General features: G+C 36.2%; 2 protein-coding genes across 5 annotated transcripts; one reads left to right on the forward strand and one right to left on the reverse strand.

The window, feature by feature from the left end:
* Positions 1-1,504: 1,504 nt before the first annotated feature.
* On the forward strand, positions 1,505-13,595 carry LOC127953753 (SH3 domain-containing protein 19-like). Of its 4 annotated transcripts, XM_052553159.1 has the most exons (17): positions 1,505-1,554; positions 2,273-2,312; positions 4,732-4,890; positions 5,778-6,495; positions 6,588-6,701; positions 8,001-8,086; positions 8,608-8,648; positions 8,801-9,041; positions 9,132-9,200; positions 9,289-9,432; positions 9,545-9,620; positions 10,257-10,387; positions 11,357-11,427; positions 11,579-11,805; positions 12,168-12,214; positions 12,955-13,141; positions 13,271-13,594. In XM_052553159.1, exons 4-17 carry the CDS (start codon positions 5,964-5,966, stop codon positions 13,285-13,287), a joined length of 1,983 nt encoding a protein of 660 aa, XP_052409119.1. In that variant the 5' UTR covers positions 1,505-1,554; positions 2,273-2,312; positions 4,732-4,890; positions 5,778-5,963; the 3' UTR covers positions 13,288-13,594. The 4 variants fall into 4 exon arrangements, with proteins under 4 accessions (XP_052409119.1, XP_052409264.1, XP_052409200.1 ...); XM_052553304.1 differs by lacking the exon at positions 1,505-1,554 and having other exon boundaries at positions 2,175-2,312; positions 11,363-11,427; positions 13,271-13,595; XM_052553240.1 differs by lacking the exon at positions 1,505-1,554 and having other exon boundaries at positions 2,175-2,312; positions 5,691-6,495.
* Positions 13,596-14,789: 1,194 nt separating this feature from the next.
* On the reverse strand, positions 14,790-18,598 carry LOC127954006 (40S ribosomal protein S3a). The gene is made up of 6 exons (XM_052553353.1): positions 18,432-18,598; positions 17,806-17,909; positions 16,644-16,831; positions 15,649-15,857; positions 15,246-15,355; positions 14,790-14,965 (listed from the first exon to the last, which is right to left on the reverse strand). The coding sequence occupies exons 1-6, from the start codon at positions 18,491-18,493 to the stop codon at positions 14,835-14,837; spliced, it is 804 nt and encodes a 267-aa protein (XP_052409313.1). The 5' UTR covers positions 18,494-18,598; the 3' UTR covers positions 14,790-14,834.
* Between the last annotated feature and the right edge of the window lie 397 nt (positions 18,599-18,995).

Below are 18,995 nucleotides of genomic sequence, written 5' to 3' on the forward strand. Positions count from 1 at the left end.
AGAGAAGATCATGTTTCAGAAATATGTTTTTGTAATTGTAATTTCAACATTTCTGATTATTTTATGTTTTTCTGAAATATATATTTTTTAATATTCAGGCTGAATGTTTGGAAACAAACACCAGGGGGCAGCAGACCATCACTTACTGTGCATCAACGCCCTCTGAAAAACATCAAAATTCTGTTTTGTATAAGCAAAAACTATATACATACATAGTGTACGAAGCCTTTTTCTGAATCTCTTCCCAATACTTAATAAAAGTCTCCTAAAATCATGAAGAAACAGACCAGTTTTAACATGTTCCAGTATCAGTATCTGCCAGGAAAGCCATCTGTTTTATTTAAAAAAATAAAAATATTGAAAATGTTTAACATTTATACAGTATGTTGGTGCTTGTAAATAATCGTTAAATGAACTTGTTTGTTTAAAGGTGCTGTATGTCATATATGCCGAACCAGATCTTTATTTAGATTTATTTATTATTATTATTTATTTTATTTATAAAGATTTCAGAAAAGTATTACCCATACAAATTGTGTAAATCTGATGGAAAACAGGTGAATTTTCAAATACATTTAAAATAATAATAATAAATGTGTGGATACTGTGTACTAGTGGCGCCATCTAGTGGTTGTGTGTGTGTGGCGCACACTTAGCATTTCAGCAAGGGTCCAAATAAACTCTAGCTGAGCGCTAAACACAAGTGCAAATCACCATTGATGAGGATTTGAAACGGTGTTACTAGACAGCTAGTCAATAAATTTTTAGCAATGCATGGTTTAGATTATAAAATGCCATAGTCTGACAAGCTAAGTTTTAGAGTGAAGCATGACACTGTGTTCTTTAATACACGAGCAGTTCATGATTTGCAGCATCTCAGAGCAACTTGATTAAAAAATTTGTTTCACATGTCATGAACTAAATTTCTACTATAGATATATAGATAGATAGACATAAGCTGCCATTTATGCATAAAGGATTTCAGTCGCTGTACTTGTTTAGTAGGATTTTTTAAGAACCGGTTAAGGCTACTTTTAAAACCAGTCAAAAAAAGTTTTAATAAGTTTGTCATTTATTTTTACTATTTATTTATTTTTGCTTATTGCAGTGTAAATTATCAGGACCGGTCAGTTGTCAGTGTGTCAGGCCTGATTTTTCTAATGAACAGAATTTCCACAGGGATCGTAGGGTATGATGTAATAGTTTCAGGACTCTTTTAAGTGAGCTATCAGCACAAAACCACACCGTCTTCCTGAAGCAGTGACCGTGATGAAGCTGATGGTGTAGTGTGATCATATCAGGATGTAGTTCTTTATAACAATGACCCGCTCACATTAGTAAGGTTTGCATCTGTACCGATAGGGATAGGGCCAATTTGACTATTGGTTAACTATTGTTTTGGTTCACAAATGTCAGAAGAGAAATACTTCCTGATTGACCACATTCCTGCATGGCACCCTGACTTTGTCAACACACCTAATGAAAAAAAGAGACGTCACTTTTACCAGGAGTGGTGCTTCCTCTCGCACATTTACTGTGCTCTCTGAAATGCAGGTAAGACTATATATTTACAATAATATTCTTAATATGTAATTGCAGCTAAGTGTATTATTTATCTTTTATACATGTAAATAATACAGGGATTTAAATCATAATAAACTCAAATCACAAATGCTGTTATAAGTGGGGTAGGTTATTACACTTTCTCTCTCTCTCTCTCTCACACACACACACACACACACACACACAGTGAGAGCAGAAACTGAACCCAGCGGGTGAGTTTGAGGACAGTTATTGGTCAGTAGACAACTACAACAAAGCTGTCTTTGGTAAAACAGTCATTGAGAGAAAGTTAAACATTTTCTGTAAATGCATGATGCTGTCGGGAGAATCAAGAATGTTATTTTTGTGTATTGAAACATGCTGGTCTTGTTCTGCAAGCTTTGGAGTTTAGTTAAAGGTTAAAATATGCTGAAAATGTGTTCAAAAGTGAAAGGGAGACACAACTGAATCCTGTGAAACCAGGAACCTGCTGTAAGAGCTGTTCGACTGGACCCGAGTGATCCATATTTCATGAAAAACTACATGTTGTCATTGAAGCTTCTAGCTCTGTCCTTAAGCTCTGCTCTTTAAAACAGGTTGATCAGGAATACACCACACTGTTTAAGAGACAGCGGCACTGCTGCCAGCTGGGATTGAGGATTTAGATTCTGAATGAAACATTCACAGAAAGTTAAATAAAATTGTGCTTATTATGCTTTGTGTTTCGCAGACCGCTCAGAAAGAAAAAAACCAGAACACCTACATATAAGGTAAGATGGAAACACAATATCCTCACACAGTACTTCATATTAGATGTAAATCAGGACTTTCAAATCAAATTAATCGTGATTAACCGCATCCAAATATGTATATATAAATACACAATTTTTATTTTGGATGCGATTAATCACAATTAATTGATTTGGCAGCCCAATTGTAAAAAAATAAGTGAACATGAAAAAAGATTTACCGTAAGTTTGAAAGTGGGATAAGAATAATTCGATACAATCGATAGATTATAAGGCATTTGAGAATTATATTTCCAAGGCAGTTTTAATGTCACATTTACAGAAAGCAGAAAAAAGAACATTCTGAAAATCTTCATTTATGTTACAAAGTTTGAAGAGAGCAAACATGACATCATTTCCTTTTTTTGGGGGGCGAAAAACCATATGTGGAAACACTCACACATGGACAAATTAAGAGTACTCTAACATGCAAGCAATGCATAAAAGTGTTGCTTTAATTAGCGGCGACAAATTCATGAAATTTTATAACAGTGCCTCATTCAATAAATCAATGTTTTAAATCACTTTCTGAGCTTATGACACATCACTTCAGCTATGCAGAAAACCTCCACATAGTGAGGAAGTGAATGCAAGTCTTCAGCTTGAAAGATTGAAAAGCTATTACCAATGAACACTGTCGTTTTTGGAAGAGATGCTCTGAGGTATGAAATAGATGCCTTTGGTGTCTCTTTAGGTTTTGTGCATTACTCAGTTGTCCTGTGTTTGCTGTCTTTTTGACACTGTAGTCTCAGTATTATTGTCAGATGCATTGCATTGTGCTGTTGAACACACTTAACCTGGTCAAAGCAGGATATTGTACTAGTTGAAATAAGCAACTAGTTGTAAATATAGAAAATTACATTAAATTGAGATGTAGAGTATTTAAAGCAAAGTTTTATAAAGTAATAATGCAATAAAAGTTAACATTTTGTGTGTGAGAAATAACTGTCACTGTTATCTGCTGAAGATATTGTGGTGATAAAAAAATGTTAGGTTCAATAGTACATGGATATTAAATGTGTTTTTTTGAAAGAAGTATCTTATGCTTGCCAAAACTGCATTGTTTGGTCAAAATACAGTAATATCATGAAATGTTATTACAATTAAAAAATAGTTGTTTTCTATGTGAATATCTCTTAAAATGTAATGTATTGCTGTGATCAAAGCATCATATCTCCAGTTTTCAGTGTCACATGATCTTCAGAAATCATTCTGTCTTCTTGCTGCTCAAGACTCAATTCTGATTATTATCAGTGTTGCTTGATATTTTTGTGGAAACCATTATACATATTTTCCAGTATTCCTTTATGAATAGCGCAGCATTTATTTGGAATATAATTATTTTACTGAAACATTTTAACAAATAGAGTCTGTGAATCGTTAATAGGAAGTGATGGGACGGATCAGGATTTGCCAAAAGCCAGACTTCGTGGATAACAACATTGTGTGTTTGAAGAACACGCTAGATCAGTCTAAGATATTAATTAGTATCATACATGTTTGTGTTGGATACAGCTGCCAGCATAGACAATATAATGCAATATAATCCATTCAAATATGAGGCAGAAATGTATCAATTGACTTTTCTTTTGTGCCTGAAAAATACTACTTATTCTTAATTTCCTTTGACATACTATAAAGTTGCTGAATGATTTAAATCCATAGATTATTTTACCAACATTGATGGCAGATTGAACATCCTCATGTGTTTTATTTTAATACAAAACCACAAACCTGTTTTTATAGCTGTGCTATATTAAGAACAACACGTGGAGTACTAATATAAATAAACCACTGTCCACTGTACAGTATGATAATATCCAATACTGATCAGTAAAATCCAATATTAATCAATAAAACCATATGTGACCCTGGTATATTTGTAGCAATAGACAACAATACATTGCATGGGTCAAAATTATAGATTTTTATATTATGTCAAAAATCATTAGGATATTAAGTTAAGATCATGTTTCATGAAGATATTTTGTAAATTGCTTACCATAAATATATCAAAAATTAATTTTCAATTAGTAATATGCATTGCTAAGAACTTCATTTGGACAACTTTAAAGATGATTTTCTCAATATTTCGATTTTTGTTTTTTTTTGTTTTTGCATCCTCAGATTCCAGATTTTCAAATAATTGTATCTCGACCAAATATTGTCCAATCATAACAAACTATACATCAATGGAAAACGTATTTATTCAGCTTTCAGATGAAAATTGACCCTAATGACTCTTTTTGTGCTCCACAGTCACAAATAGATACTGATATGTTGTCTGTAATTTGTGCTTCCCATGTTCTGTTCTCTAGGACTGTATATGTCCTGCACACTTGTGATGTGTTTGCTTGGTTTGATGCTTAGTTTCGAGTAATTCCCTTTTCTCGTGCTTCAGCTCCCACCATCCTAAGAGCAGGTGATCAAGGAGAAGACCAAGGAGCAGGTTTACCATCTCCACAACATCTCCATCTCCATTCAACAACCTTTGCCACACAGACTGACTCACTAGAGGAGAATGTGACACATCCAGATTCCAACCAACATCCCGGCCGAGGTTAGTGCATACTGAGAAGGGTTTGATTGCGCAAACCAGAAATTATTTCACTTATGCTTCACTTATCAGGCTGCAGGCAAATCGGATGTAGTCACAGCTTTGTTTGAATACTGTTATGAATGCTTCTGGAATTTCCGTCACAGGTTTTGACGTTATCGTTGTGTGTAGGTTTGCAAATTCCAAGAATTTTCACTTCAATTTGAAAACTTTCCATGGGAATGTAAGGGAATAAACTTAGCCTATAACAGGACATTTACATTTAAATCTAGTTAAAAAAAAAAACTTCTTGTAGCATAGTAATTTAATGCAAATTCAGTTGAATTTCTGTCCTTAATCACATGATGCATGGATTATTTCTAGAATCTGCAGGTCTTTTAAAGTCACACTACAGCATTTGTGCAGTCAACGAAGTTTTGATGATATTATTAGGGTAAATAGATATATTTGATCTATGGTATTAAAAAAAAACAAATCAAAATGCGTTTAAAAAGCAGCTAGCTAGCCAGTAAATCAAGCTAAATGTATGAAAACTTATACCATTTCAGTTACATTTTAAGATGCTTTTACGATTCCAGAATTATTCCAATTCTAATATTTCCAAAATTCCCCCCTGATTAACTTCTCATGGAAATTTACCCTAGTGTCACGTTAAGAGTGATGCAAAAGACAATTTAATATCCGATTTGAACAGTCAGAGCATCCGGATTGAGACACATCTGTAAAAATCAAATTGAAATTGCATTTTTAAATCACCTCCATATGTAATGAAATAGTTTTTTTGTTTGTTTTTTGCTGTTCAGACTTTCAAAAATCCATCTGGATAATATCTGGATATGCCAAAAATCAGATTTTTGCTGGCAGTTTGAACAAAAAACTTTCCTATTTAGTCTTTTACAGTTCCAAAAAAAAAAACCACCTCGGCCATCATTGCCTTGCAACTTGTGGAGCCTGTGGAGACTTCTGATGCTCATTCAGGCGAGTATCTGTAGAAACTCTTAGATGTCTTCAGCTCAGAACCCTTAAAGTGAACTGAGTAACAGACGAACCAATCTAAAGAGAACCAGAGTGAGAACATGACCTCCCTTCACAACGACCGCAACATCCGGTCAAAAATACAAGCCTTTGAAAGCCAATCAAACACAGAGAACGATGAAACGTCTGTGCCTTTCCCCCGTCCTCGCAAGGTTTTCACCAAACCACCTCCACTGGCACCAAAACCTTCTGTTGCCCTCCGACCCTCGTTCAAAAAGCCCAAAGAAGAGCAGGTTTCAGAGTTTGACAGTCACTTATACGAAGAGGTCGACACGCCTCCTATGCCAGCGCCAAAACCTCAACTTATCAAAAAACCATCGTTATACTCAAGAGATGACTCCGACTCTCAGTCTCCCTTCAGGGCGGCCCTCATCCCTCCATCACGACCTTCACTGCTCAGAGTAAGGAATATACCGTCCCAGGATGAGGAAACAGTATTGAAAGGACCTCATCTACCTCTCAAACCTAGCAAAGACCTGCTGAACCCCAACAATCACAACTCCACCGCACTTCTGTCTACCATTGCATCCGCAGAGAACATGCTTAGCAATGACTATGTGGATGCTCCCACAAGTAAGTGCAAATATTTTTCCGTACTACAATTTAAAAATATATATTGAACAGGTATTGTTTATTAATGTATATGAATGTGTTTCCCCTCTCAGACCACTCTCCCGCTAAACCTGAGCGCCAAAGAGGATTCAACTACATGGGGTCAAACAATCTGGGAATGATCAAGAGACCCACAGTCATCAGGGTCCCCAGCAAGACTGACAAAAGTGAGTATATTACCAATCATCTGAGGAAGCTGGCCAAAATAGTCCTGAGCTTAACTCAGTTGGAAGTCTTTAGGATGTGCTGGAGGCGATTTTACAGAACGCTTTGACTCACTGTCAATACAAGACCGCAGCAAATAATTCAATGCAACTCTTATTGGAAATAAATGCTTTGATGATGCATGAGATTGTTGAAACAATGCCACAGTGAATGCACAATATACTCAAAGCTAAAGGCGGTCCAATGAAATATATGTGTCCCTGGAGCACAAAAGCAGTCTGGCGTCTCTGGGGGATATTTGAAGCAATAGCCAAAAAAACATTGTATGGGTGAAAATTATAGGTTTTTCTTTTATGCCAAAAATCATTAGGATATTAAGTAAAGATCATGTTCCATTTTTAATTTCCTACCTAAAATATATCAAAAATCAATTTTTGAGTTATTTAATTTAATTAATTAATTTGGTCAACTTTAAAGGGGATTTGATTTTTTTGCACCCTCAGATTCCAGATTTTCTAATAGTTGTATCTCGACCAAATATTGTCAGATCCTAATAAAATATATATCAACTGGAAAGCATATTTATTCAGCTTTCAGGTGTTGCACACATCTCAATTTCACAAAATAGTTTTTGTGATATTAGAGTGTATATCTTTTTTGGACAGGCAGTGTAAAGTCGACTTCAGCACTTTCAATGGTGTTCAGGTCACGGTTGTTCTAGAAATAAAAAGCTATACACTGCTTGTGTTGAAAGAATCATGCCAAATATACAACATTGGTCCATTCCTGGACTCTGCAGCATTTGCTTAATTAAATCCAAATGGTGACTTTTTTGTACCAGACAGTGTATTAAATGCACAATGATCGCCCGCCTACTTGTACAGTGTTTTTACAGTGTAAAACTAGAAAAGTTATGCCAGTGTAAGCAGCCAAGTCTAATACTTAAAACAACTGAGGGGTGCTGGACAGGGCTTGTTAATGAACGCTCAGTCGCACAAGCCTGGAATATTATTAACTGAAACATCCACACACAACCAATTACTCAAGAGTGACCACTAATGGACACACCCCTGCAGTACATGTCAAGATTAAAGTGGCTCTTACTCTTACTGCTGTCAATCTGTACCCAGAAATAAACCAAGAGAGATCACAGAGATCATAAAGCAAAATCACTTTAGTATAATTTTTTTTTCTAAAACTCTTACTGATCCCAGACTTTGAATAGTAGTGCATGTTCTGCATCGTGTAAACAGCATGATTATGATTATTGCATGGTAAGTGTATGAGTTTCTGCCTTTCAGATTTTGAAGAGATGGCAGAAGATCCACCTTTATATGTGCAGAAGCCTATGGGCGGCCCACCCACACCTGCTAAACCCTCTCTCAAAGTGAGTCCTTATATAATCAGATAAACGGCTGTCCGAAAATCTCAGTTTAGCTCACAAGATCAGATGCCAGACTCTTTAATCTGCTGAGATTTGTGTCGTCTGAAAAATAAAAATGCACTTTTCCAGAAATGTCAACGAGAGCAGAATGGATCAACAGGGAATTTTCTTTGTTTTCCTTTACCTCTCTTTCCTCAGCCTTGAAAAATACTTATGTTATTTTACGACCACTTCAAGTCAAAGCACACAGGAATTAAAGAGAGTCTGGCAGAGCATTATAAGTAATGTTTACAGCTAGCAAACTGAATAATAATAACAACCCTGTTTAGTACAGAAGCTATATATCCCACAATAACACACATACACTTCTGCATTTGAGAAATTGTGTAAAAATATTTCTTGCATGATATATAATAACCAAATATTATCTTTTTTAATTTATTCATATACATCGTAAGTGCACAAATTATGTTTTTAAACAAAAATCTTCCCTCAAATGTCCCCCCCCCCCCCCCCCCCCCCAGGACTCCTTCAGGATCTCATCTGATTTGTCTCTTCCACCACGGTAAATGAATCATGTATTTATTACGTATCAGTTTCTCTTATTCGACTTACTAAACATGCATTCTCTTTTCAAGGCTGGTTGGTTTTGAAAGCATCAGCCAGGGATGTGTGACACTGATTTTGCATAATAATTAATAATTAATAATATTTCAGACCCATTGGAGGAAAGGTTCTCCCTGCTCGACCGCCACCCGCTAAACCCGGCCCGGGACGACCTCCTCCTCCACGGAAAAACGGCTCCGTACGTCGGCCCTCAGATTCAGGGTTTTCACAAACAGTGCCTTCAAAACAACAGCAACCTCAATGGCAGCAACAAAACCACAGAGCTTCGAAAAAAGGACCTGCCTTACCGCCGAGACCCAACCCTGGACATCGTCTTTACAACAGATACACCGTGAGATGTCATTTTAACGATTTAATTGTATAACAGAAGAACTGAACAAATTAATGCAACTCTACTACACTCTTCTTTTGGCTCACACAGCTTGAGATCCCTCACGGCGTTGCTGAGTTTGACTACAATGGCACTAACACTGGAGAGCTCTCCTTTCAGGTCAATACATTCACAGTAGTCCCATAATGCGATACAAATGGTTCATGCATTGGAAATTTAATGCATTTCCATCATTAATTTCCAACAGAAAAATGAAGTCCTCGTCTTGCTTGAGGAATTAGACCGCAAAACTTTTGAATGCCAAGTGGGGAACGCTAAAGGGAGAGTGCAGAAAACACACATGAAGATTATCACCCCCTTAACAAATGTCCCCAGCAATTCAGCACCTCAGGTATTCGACATTATTATCGACTCAGTGTTGAATAGTTGTTTTAGTAGAAAGTACAGTAAGTATTATCTTGGGATGTCGACATTCTAACATTGCTCTCAATGTGTTTCTACAGAAAAACCGTTCTTTTAGTGGCATGGTGGAAAACACTGGATCTCTGCGAGTGCAAGCCCTGTATGACTTCACTCCAGGTGAATACAGATAGACATTGGGTTCTGTGTAAGAAAGCAAAGGTCCGTTTTCCAAGGCAAGCATCATTTAAAGGGATAGGTCTCACAAAAGTGAAAATGTGCTGTTAATTGACTCATCCTCAGGCCATCTAAGATGTAGGTGACTTTATTTCTTCAGTAGAACAGTAAAGAAGATTTTTAGCTGAAAACGTGGATGTTGGTTATTCATAAAATGCAAGTCAGTGGCTACCGTCACTTTAAGAGTCACGGAAAAGGGATATCAAGGAACACAAAATTAATAGCCGTGGCTCCTGACGATATTTTGAGATCTTATGAAGCGAAAAAAATCAGAAACTGAACATTATTACCTGTAATCCAGAGCCTCGGTGTAATGATAGACCCAAGTGCAGTTTTATTCAACACAAACATGAACGCAAAACTTGTTAATTCACACTTAACAAATGCTTGGTTTGACATGACGTGGAATAAACATGAACTTAAGCATTGACATAAACACACCAACAGTGGTTACATGAACTGGCTCAGTTAACTAGTAGTATATATATAAATCTGTGTATCTTATTTTCAATCGGTGTCAGAGGCGGTTGTGTAGTTGCTCCTGTAATGATCATATGTTGTCCTGTGTTTGTGTCTCAGAGAAGCCTGGAGAGCTGGCGTTAAATGCCGGTGATGTTGTGTCTAATGTAGAACAGCTGGACAGTGAGTGGTACATGGGAACATGCAGAAACATCACTGGGATCTTCCCCATTAACTACGTGAAGACTCTGGTAAATATTGCATGGGGAATTTTCCACAGATGCTGTAGACAATGTCTCATGACTCATTTTAAAGAGTTTGTTTTGAGTTGTGTGTGTGTGTGTGAGAACTATTACATAAATGTGACCCTGGAGCACAAAAGCAGTTTAAAGTCTCTGGGGGATATTTGAAGCAAAAGCCAAAAAATAAATAGCATGGGTCAAAATTATAGATTTTTCTTTGATGCCAAAAATCATTAGGATATTAAGTAAAGATCATGTTCCATGAAGATAATTTTTTTTTTTACTTTCCTATCATAAATATATAAAAATGTAATTTTTGATTAGTAATATGCATTGCTAAGAACTTCACTTGAACAACTTTAAAGATGATTTTCTCAGAATTTCTCTCCCTCAGAATCCAAATAGTTGCATCTCAGACAAATATTGACTTATTATAACAAACCAGACATCAATGGAAAGCTTATTTATTCAGCTTTCATGCAGTTTTCACATGTACAGTATATAATAAAATATTGGTATTTTGTCCTTATAATTGTGATTATTGCCTGTCACTTCATTGATCTTCTCAACAAACAATCCTATAACTGTTATGCAATAATCTGTTCAGCTGTTAAAGTGGTCCTGTTGTGTTTTTTGTATCCCACATTCGCATGCAACCCTTTTTAATGGAAGTAATAAAACTAAAAAACAAACCATACTGTAACTTTCTAGTTATTACTCAGTGATATGATATTTAGGCTAAACCTGTTACTCATTCTGATGCAATTTGCTCACACTATACATTGTTAAATTGCTTTAAAAAAAATTATGTTTAAAAGCAGAAAAACGCCAAAATTGCATTATTTTATTATTTCTAATAAAGTCTCAAATTATGGTAACAGGGTTGCAAAAATCTTGGCTCTGAAGGTTAAGCATGTATGTTCAGTGCTGATGAAACTGATAAATAACTACCACTTTCTTTCTTTGTTTTTTTTTCAGAACAAGCCTGGTACATCCACACCAGTATCCAGCAATGAATGGCAAACCAAACCATCTCCTGAGCCTGTCAGGTACGTCACCCTCACAGGATTCGATTGTGAAAGCTCAAACACAAATTAATATAACTTAAAATCTACTGCAATGTTAGATTGACAAACAGAAGTAACTAGAAGCCAGATTATATGACTAGACTCATTTTTGAAATGCCTGTGTTTTCTTCAGAGGCCCAAGGTGTGTCGGGAGGTTTGACTTTGAGGGAGAGCAGAGCGATGAGCTCTCGTTCTCTGAAGGTGATGTGATTCGGCTTAAAGAGTATGTGGGAGACGAGTGGGCTTGTGGGGAACTGAACGGCCAAGTTGGTATTTTCCCTCTTAACTTTGTGGAAGTGCTTGAGGATCTCCCTCCAGCCCCGGTGCAGAAATCTGCTCCGAATAAGATTGCACTGCCTGGTAAGAGCTCAAAACAATCCATCTACGAATTATTCACATTTTATTTAAAGTAAAAAAAAAATGTTTCCATTACATATATATATATATATATATATATATTTTTTTTTTTTTTTTTTTTTTTTTTTTTTAAGGTCAGAATTGGAATATATAAAGGTCATAACAAAAAAAGTAAAAATTATTTGCAAAAAATGCAATGCTTAGAAAAAAAAGTGCAATTATTTTAATAAGGTGCTTCCTTTGGTACTCTCTCTTAAAAAGGTCCAGCAGCAGATCTGGAGAATTCTGTCATTTTCAAATCCTTGCATATGTTTTCTTACATAACCTTACCTTTTAGATTAACTGGGTTGTGTTTCATTTCTTAGGAATGGCCGGTTCATCTAATTCTCGAATGTCTTACAAAGCCAGTAAGGTATCCATCTCCATCTCCCCATCTGTTACATTGAATCTTTCCTGTAATGAAAAGCGCATAAAGTCGGCATGAAATAAAAAAATCACAATATTTGTTTTCGAAATGCATTTTATAGATCGTTTCGTGGACAATACATTCATGCATTTTAAAGCCGTATTACTTTATTCTGTGAAACACAAAAGATTTAAAAGACTATAGATTCTGGTCTTCTGTGAACGTTGACCAAAAAGTTCATTTTTGGGTATGCTATCCCTTTAAACAAACACTTACACGTCTGACAATTTACTTTACATTTCTACATGATATGATGCATTAAAACAAAAATAAGTCGAGACAAATTAATTTTAAATGCACTTCAAAAAAAAGTGTTTTAAAGCACCTTTACAGAAAACCTCGATGTTATTTGTTATATTATATAATATCTTCCTTATAGTAACATTTTACAGGTTAGAGTAAATATAGTTTACATTTTGTGAAAATACAAGCTATCAAGCAGTAGAGAAATGCTGCACATTACAGTATATAATGCTCTCTTTTAGCATTCTGTATGAAAGCAGATAAAGTTTGACATACTTTATATGAAGAGCAGGATGCTAATATAGTTACTTTAGTGATGCAATAAAAAAATCTGGTCTCTCTAGATAAAGTTGTACATAATACAGCCAACATATAGAGCCTTTTACATTTTGCAACAGTATAAAAAAATATATAAAATGTAAGCTTTTATTGTTTGTCTACAGGCTGAATGTAAGAGTGAAGAGTGGGCCGTGGCGCTGTATGACTTCACAGCAGAGACGGAGGACGATCTGGCCTTCCAGCAGGGAGACAGGATCCTGGTCACTGCTCACATAGATGATGAATGGTGGAGCGGACGGATAAATGGCAGAGAAGGCTTCTTTCCCAAAGCCTTTGTTGAGATTGTTCCAGGTGGGCTTATAGAGTGACTGCAGGACAGCCCTCTAGTGGACAGGAGCAGGAAATACACTTTTCAGAACTTTGCATGCAGTTTAAATAATAATAAGCTTTTTAATATTTCTCTTTTTGTTCTCTGTGCAGGAGGGAGAAATTGGTAAGAGGCAACCTCAGAAGCAGTGTTTTTCTTCTCTCGTTTTCATATCCGCTTTGTTTTGTCTAATATATATTTATTGTTAATATTCCAAATCTACGGTCTGCTAAAAATCTATTCATGAACTGCTATGGGAGTTACTTCTTTTTTGTGTCTCATATGCGTTTACACTCTAAAGATATATGTAAAAATATACCACATTTTGCACTTCAGTGCATTGTGTTTAAGGGTTAATGAATAAAAAATAATGGATTATGTCCCTGTAAAAAGCTGCCAGTATTTATTGTTATATTAAACGTCCAATGCCATATTGTACCAAGGGGACATATTTTATGGGTGAAATATTGGGGGAGGGGGGGGGTTCCAGCCCAGTTTGAGTACAAACTGCAAGGGGAAACGCTTACAAAACCTGCATTTATTAACCTCGGACACATTAGTTTGATATAATTGTGGTTTGACATTTATAAAGCGTTTTCATTTAGTAGAGTCCAAAGAAGACTCATTTGTGAACAGGCACCACAAAACCAGTCACAAGTCTCTGGGATATGTTTGTAAAAATAGCCAAAAATACATTGTACGGGTCAAAATAATAGATTTTTCGTTAAAAAAAAAAAAAAAAAAAAAATCATTATATTAGGTAAAGATCTTGTCCAATGAAGATATTTTGTAAGTTTCCTACCATAAATATCAAAACGTAATTCTTGAACAGTAATATGCATTGCTAAGAACTTCCTCTGGACAAGTTTAAAGACAATTTTCTCAATATTTAGATTTTTTTTGTGCACCCTCAGATTCGCAAATGATTGTATCTCGGCCGAAAATGGTCAGATCTAATAAACCATGCACCAAAGGAAAGCAGATTAAAAAAATGACTGGTTTTGTGCTCCTGGGTCAAATTTACGACAAAAACATACTTTTGCATAATGGAAATAGGCTACTAAAATATTGGAAGTTGCTGGCTGCCTACTCTTCTTCCTTTTTTTTTTTTTTACCTGTTAACTGTTACCCACCCCCTCTGTAGGACGCCTACATTTACTTCACTATATTACAATGTAATCTAATCTAATCTTGAAAAAAAAAAAAAAAAATCAGAAATCAAATTATATATCAACTGAAAAATGATAATAATAATTATCCTTTAAAACCCATTTTAAAATTAGACATTGCATTACCATGTAAATGGTACATAAATATCATGTTAATAAGTATTTTAGTTCATGAATTATAAAAATATAAGTTTAGATTACAAAGTCAATGTTCAAAAACGTGAGTGACAGTGAAGGGGTTAAATACATATTTAAAAAAAAAAATTCACACTTGTGTTATTCCTATATTCATCCAGACCTGGAAGTTACTAAAATCAAATTCCATGTTGGAAACATTCAGTTCCAACACGAGCGTCAAAACAGAACGAAAACTGATATTTCTGACGGCAGATATAAAAGCATGAACATGATGTTCAGCCGGTTTGATGGGACAAAAAAAAAAAAAAAACACCAGCACACAGACTCAAATTTACACGTTTATTGACACCAGCTGTTTGTGTTGGGAGTTTCAGACAGACTCCTGAATGGGGGGCTCATATCCGTCAGCTCTCTCCACCTTGGCCCCAGTGTCGCCCTCTGCAGGTTTAGCAGCAGCACTGCTGGTTCCACCCTCACCGTGCAACTCCATCAGCTTACCAACTGTACCATAAAGTTTCAGAAATACATTAATCTCATACAATTATGCTTCTAAACCTAAAAACTGTCCAATGAAAAATGGAAATAAAAATGGTTTCACTTTACACAAGATTAATTGGGTAAATTTATGAGATGAAGCATCAAATAATGCTCTTAAGTGTCAATGCAAGGGACCCCGGCCATTAAAGTGCTACAACATCTAGCTCAAACTAACATTTGTCAGTCATTTGCATATTTAAAAGTCGAAACAAGCCATGCATGTTCATCAAACGTCTCAACTTACGCTCAAACTTGGGCTTTTTCAGCATCTTAACCTTCCTGACGTAGACATCGTGTAGAGGGTAGATGGATTGGCAGGCTTTCTCAATGTCCTTGCCTACACTGTCAGGAATCCTACAGAACAAAAAAAAAAAAACACATTACACACAGCTGCATGACAATTACAGGTCAAAAGATACACTACTGACTCTGTATTCATAAGCATGAGCTCCACTGTACAAATAGTGTCTACTAAAATAAACACCAAGACATCATTTGACCACTTGATCTTACTAGTGAACATTCAGTATTTAAACCACATTAAATCTTAGACCATTCCATTCAAGTATCAAAGCCCACCCTCCTGCACAATCTAATTCAAACACAGCCCCAATAATCATCCTGTAGATCTTAAACATCATACGTACAGTTTGTTGACCACTTCCTTGAGGTCATTGGTCTGGACCTCACGGGTCATGATTTCCATCATCTTCTTGCGGATCTGACGGACCTGCTGGTGCTGAGCGTAAGAGGTCTTTCTGATCTGGTTGGTGCGCTTCTTGGTGAAGCCCACGCAGAACAGACGGAGAAGATAGCCATCGGTGGTCTTCACATCAACGTGAGCCTCAATCATTGTCTATTTAGAAATAACAGCTTGTTAGCATTTTAGAACACAGCCTGCACAAAAAGCAAAGGTATGGAAAACTCTTTCAATCCGCAGATACACAGTACTTATGTAGGATATCGAAATATCTTGTGTTTCCCAATTTCCTAAGGGTTTGGAATGACATGAAGGTGAGTTAATGACAATTTGGGGAGATCTTAATTCTACAAAATTAAATAAAGTAAGGGACACAAACCTGATTCATGATTTGAAACAATCACTCAGAACATGCAGAAACAAAGAAATATTTTTTTTCGGCTTAAAATGCATCTTTATTTGAACCTCTAACTTCAGCACACACTATTCCAATTCTATTCTTAAAAAAAAAAAAAAAACTACCTTTCAAATCTTTTTTTTTTAATTTTCCATCTATTTTCTTATTTATTTACAACTATGCAACATTAAAACGGTGGTCACACCAGACTTTAAGCATGCAAAACTTCTTCAGACACGCAGGTCATGACGACAACATTCTGCTGCTATTAAAAAACAAATCAAATTCAAAATGCAATGCTGCAAACCTGCAGCTTCAAATATAGTCTTAAGCTAAGAGATTACACCATATCAGGCTTCCTTTGGTCACACATCTTCACAAAAAGTCAAGTTTTCAGCATTTGCATGGATATAAATTAAAGTGAACAATGAAAAGTGTAGCATTAACTCCATTTGAGGGCGATACAAGGTTTTTTTTGTATGTGATGGCAATGACCTAAACTAAAGCATCCAGCGAGTAAAGGTGACATGCTATCTCGACTGTACCTGCCACTTCTTGACCATAGAGCACATCTTGTCACGGGTGAGGTCCATGCCATGGAAGTTGGTGAGGCAGTTCTTGCCCTGGACGTCTTCTGTGACCAGCTTGAACTTGCGGAAGGCCACCTCGTCGTTCTGCAGATCAGCCAAACTGACCTCGAACACACGTCCCTTCAGACCATCAGAGGCAATTCCTAGATTATAAGAGACATGTCGTTAAACTCACTGCAGTTTATAGAGCTATGACATGTATATAGATTTTAGCTGATCTGACAACAGTAATCTGGGACTGAAACTACGGTCATCATGTCTTCCCACAGCAATACGGCACGAATAAGGAGTCGCATCAAAAAATTGAGACACAAATGGATGTGCCTTTTCCCACCAGTGTTAAAAAAATAAGCTTGCTTCCAGAATAAAAATATCCTGATGATTTTCTCACCCCACGTCATCCCAGAGGTTCAGGTCTTTCTGTTTTAAGGCGCGAAGAAGCTAAGGTTTTTGAGGAAAACATTGCACATTTTTCTCCATATAATGGACTTCAACAGGGTCCAAATTGCAGATTCAAAGGACTCTCTACATGATCCGATGAATAAGGGTTTTGTCTAGAAAAACCATCACTCATTTGCTATTAAGAATAAGTTTTATATACACTTAACATCAAATGCACAAAAGTCTACTACATGCATGACAATCATGTTGGAAAGGTCACATGTGACTTAGGTGATAGTAACGATCCAGTGTTTACAGAGCAAGCATGCATAAATTAAATGCCTCGAAAAAATGAAATGCCCTTTAAAAAAACAACAGAAACAAAAAAAAGTAGGAGAAAATGCATTTACGGAGTACACAGACGAAGAGCAGATATTGCATGACATATCCAACATGTTTGTCCAGCAGGTGCAAGACGAGCATTGATTTTTAATTCGATCAATTCGTTAGATTAGACCCTTATTCCTCGGCTGGGATAGTGTAGAGCTCCTTCGAAGCTTAAGTTTGGACCTTCAGCCCGATGGACCCCACCGAAGTCCATTACATAGAGAAAAATCCTGAAAAGTCTTCCTCAAAAACCTTAGTTTCTTCACGACTTAAGAGAGAAAGAGTAAATGATCAGGACATTCTCATTCTGGAAGTGTCAACAAACGCTATAGCCTTTAAAAGCACTCACTGGTTCCCTGAGTCCTGGTGACCAAGGTCTTGCCCAGGTTGCGGATGTTGAACATGGCTGGTGCTTTGACATCATACCAGTCCTTCTTGGAGAATGGATCCACACTGCAAGAGAAAACTCACTTCAGAGAGAGACAGGTGGTCGTCTGCAAGCTAAGATTACAATGGAGACATTTTCATAGATCAAATGTTGAAACGGGCTTATATTTGCTTTGGCTGTTACCTAAAATATGAGAAAGCTTTAAAATAACTTCGAGCCTCTCAACACGTATCACAGTAAAATTTGAAATCAGTAAAGTAACGTTATGCTAGAAAACTAGCGAAGAACCCTTCACGTTAGCATTAGCGGTTTCCCGCGCTCATTTTGGGCTAAACTGAATTCTTTATTAAAGTTGTAAGCCTAGTGCATTAGAAAACAATACGATGACATCGCTATCTCTGGGATAAAAGGATAAAGTTATGAGAAAACACACACGACAGGCCGTCAATGAGCTAGTCATGCTAGCAAGACCGCTACACACAATCCCTTAAACATCGAGCGCATCCTTCATCCACACAAGCTAAATATCACCCAGAACAGTTTATATCAGAGTAACTACACAGTCGGGAGATTCATTTGTGACTTACATCTTCTTTTTGGCACCTTTTTTGCCACCTTTTGTCAGCCTCTTATTTTTGCCGACTGCCATGTTGAACACAGGGAGTGAAAGAGGAGGAAATGAGGAAATACCGCGAGATTAAAGCGACTTCGAGAATAGGAATATCTCGCGGGATTTCGCTAGTTACGCACAATGTTGCCTTCTAGTGTTTATATTTAGTCATTTATCCAAAGCGACTCGCAACAAGTGTGGACCACACAAGCAATCAATTGTAGTATTGAAACAACTAATATCAGATCCAAAACTAAACCTAATACTGTATAAATACTACACACATAAAAAAAAAAAAAAGACAAATGCATACAACAAAATTAAAAAACAACATTTAAACGAAAAACAAAACATTAAGCTAAAATAATTAAAAATATTAAAGAATAAAAGTTAAAACAGTATCAAACATAAGTATAAAAGCCTACAATGTATATTTCTAAAATAAAAAACAAACACGAGTGTTGCCTGCATTTTTTCACTACTTTAAATTAAATTAAATTCAATATTGCTTTATTGGCGTGATTGTAAATGATACAATATT

This window comes from Carassius gibelio, chromosome A1 (genome assembly GCF_023724105.1).
Source record: "Carassius gibelio isolate Cgi1373 ecotype wild population from Czech Republic chromosome A1, carGib1.2-hapl.c, whole genome shotgun sequence".
Classification (NCBI taxonomy): domain Eukaryota; kingdom Metazoa; phylum Chordata; class Actinopteri; order Cypriniformes; family Cyprinidae; genus Carassius; species Carassius gibelio.

Excerpts from the sequence above, each read along its gene's own strand:
- LOC127953753 (XM_052553159.1), top strand. The coding sequence starts at position 5,964 with ATGACCTCCCTTCACAACGACCGCAACATCCGGTCAAAAATACAAGCC. Across the intron at positions 9,201-9,288 it reads CTGGAGAGCTCTCCTTTCAG|AAAAATGAAGTCCTCGTCTT; the intron begins GTCAATACATTC and ends AATTTCCAACAG. Across the intron at positions 9,433-9,544 it reads CCAGCAATTCAGCACCTCAG|AAAAACCGTTCTTTTAGTGG; the intron begins GTATTCGACATT and ends GTGTTTCTACAG.
- LOC127954006 (XM_052553353.1), bottom strand. The coding sequence starts at position 18,493 with ATGGCAGTCGGCAAAAATAAGAGGCTGACAAAAGGTGGCAAAAAAGGT. Across the intron at positions 15,356-15,648 it reads AAGGAAGTGGTCAACAAACT|GATTCCTGACAGTGTAGGCA; the intron begins GTACGTATGATG and ends TTTGTTCTGTAG. Across the intron at positions 14,966-15,245 it reads GAAAAAGCCCAAGTTTGAGC|TTGGTAAGCTGATGGAGTTG; the intron begins GTAAGTTGAGAC and ends TTTATGGTACAG.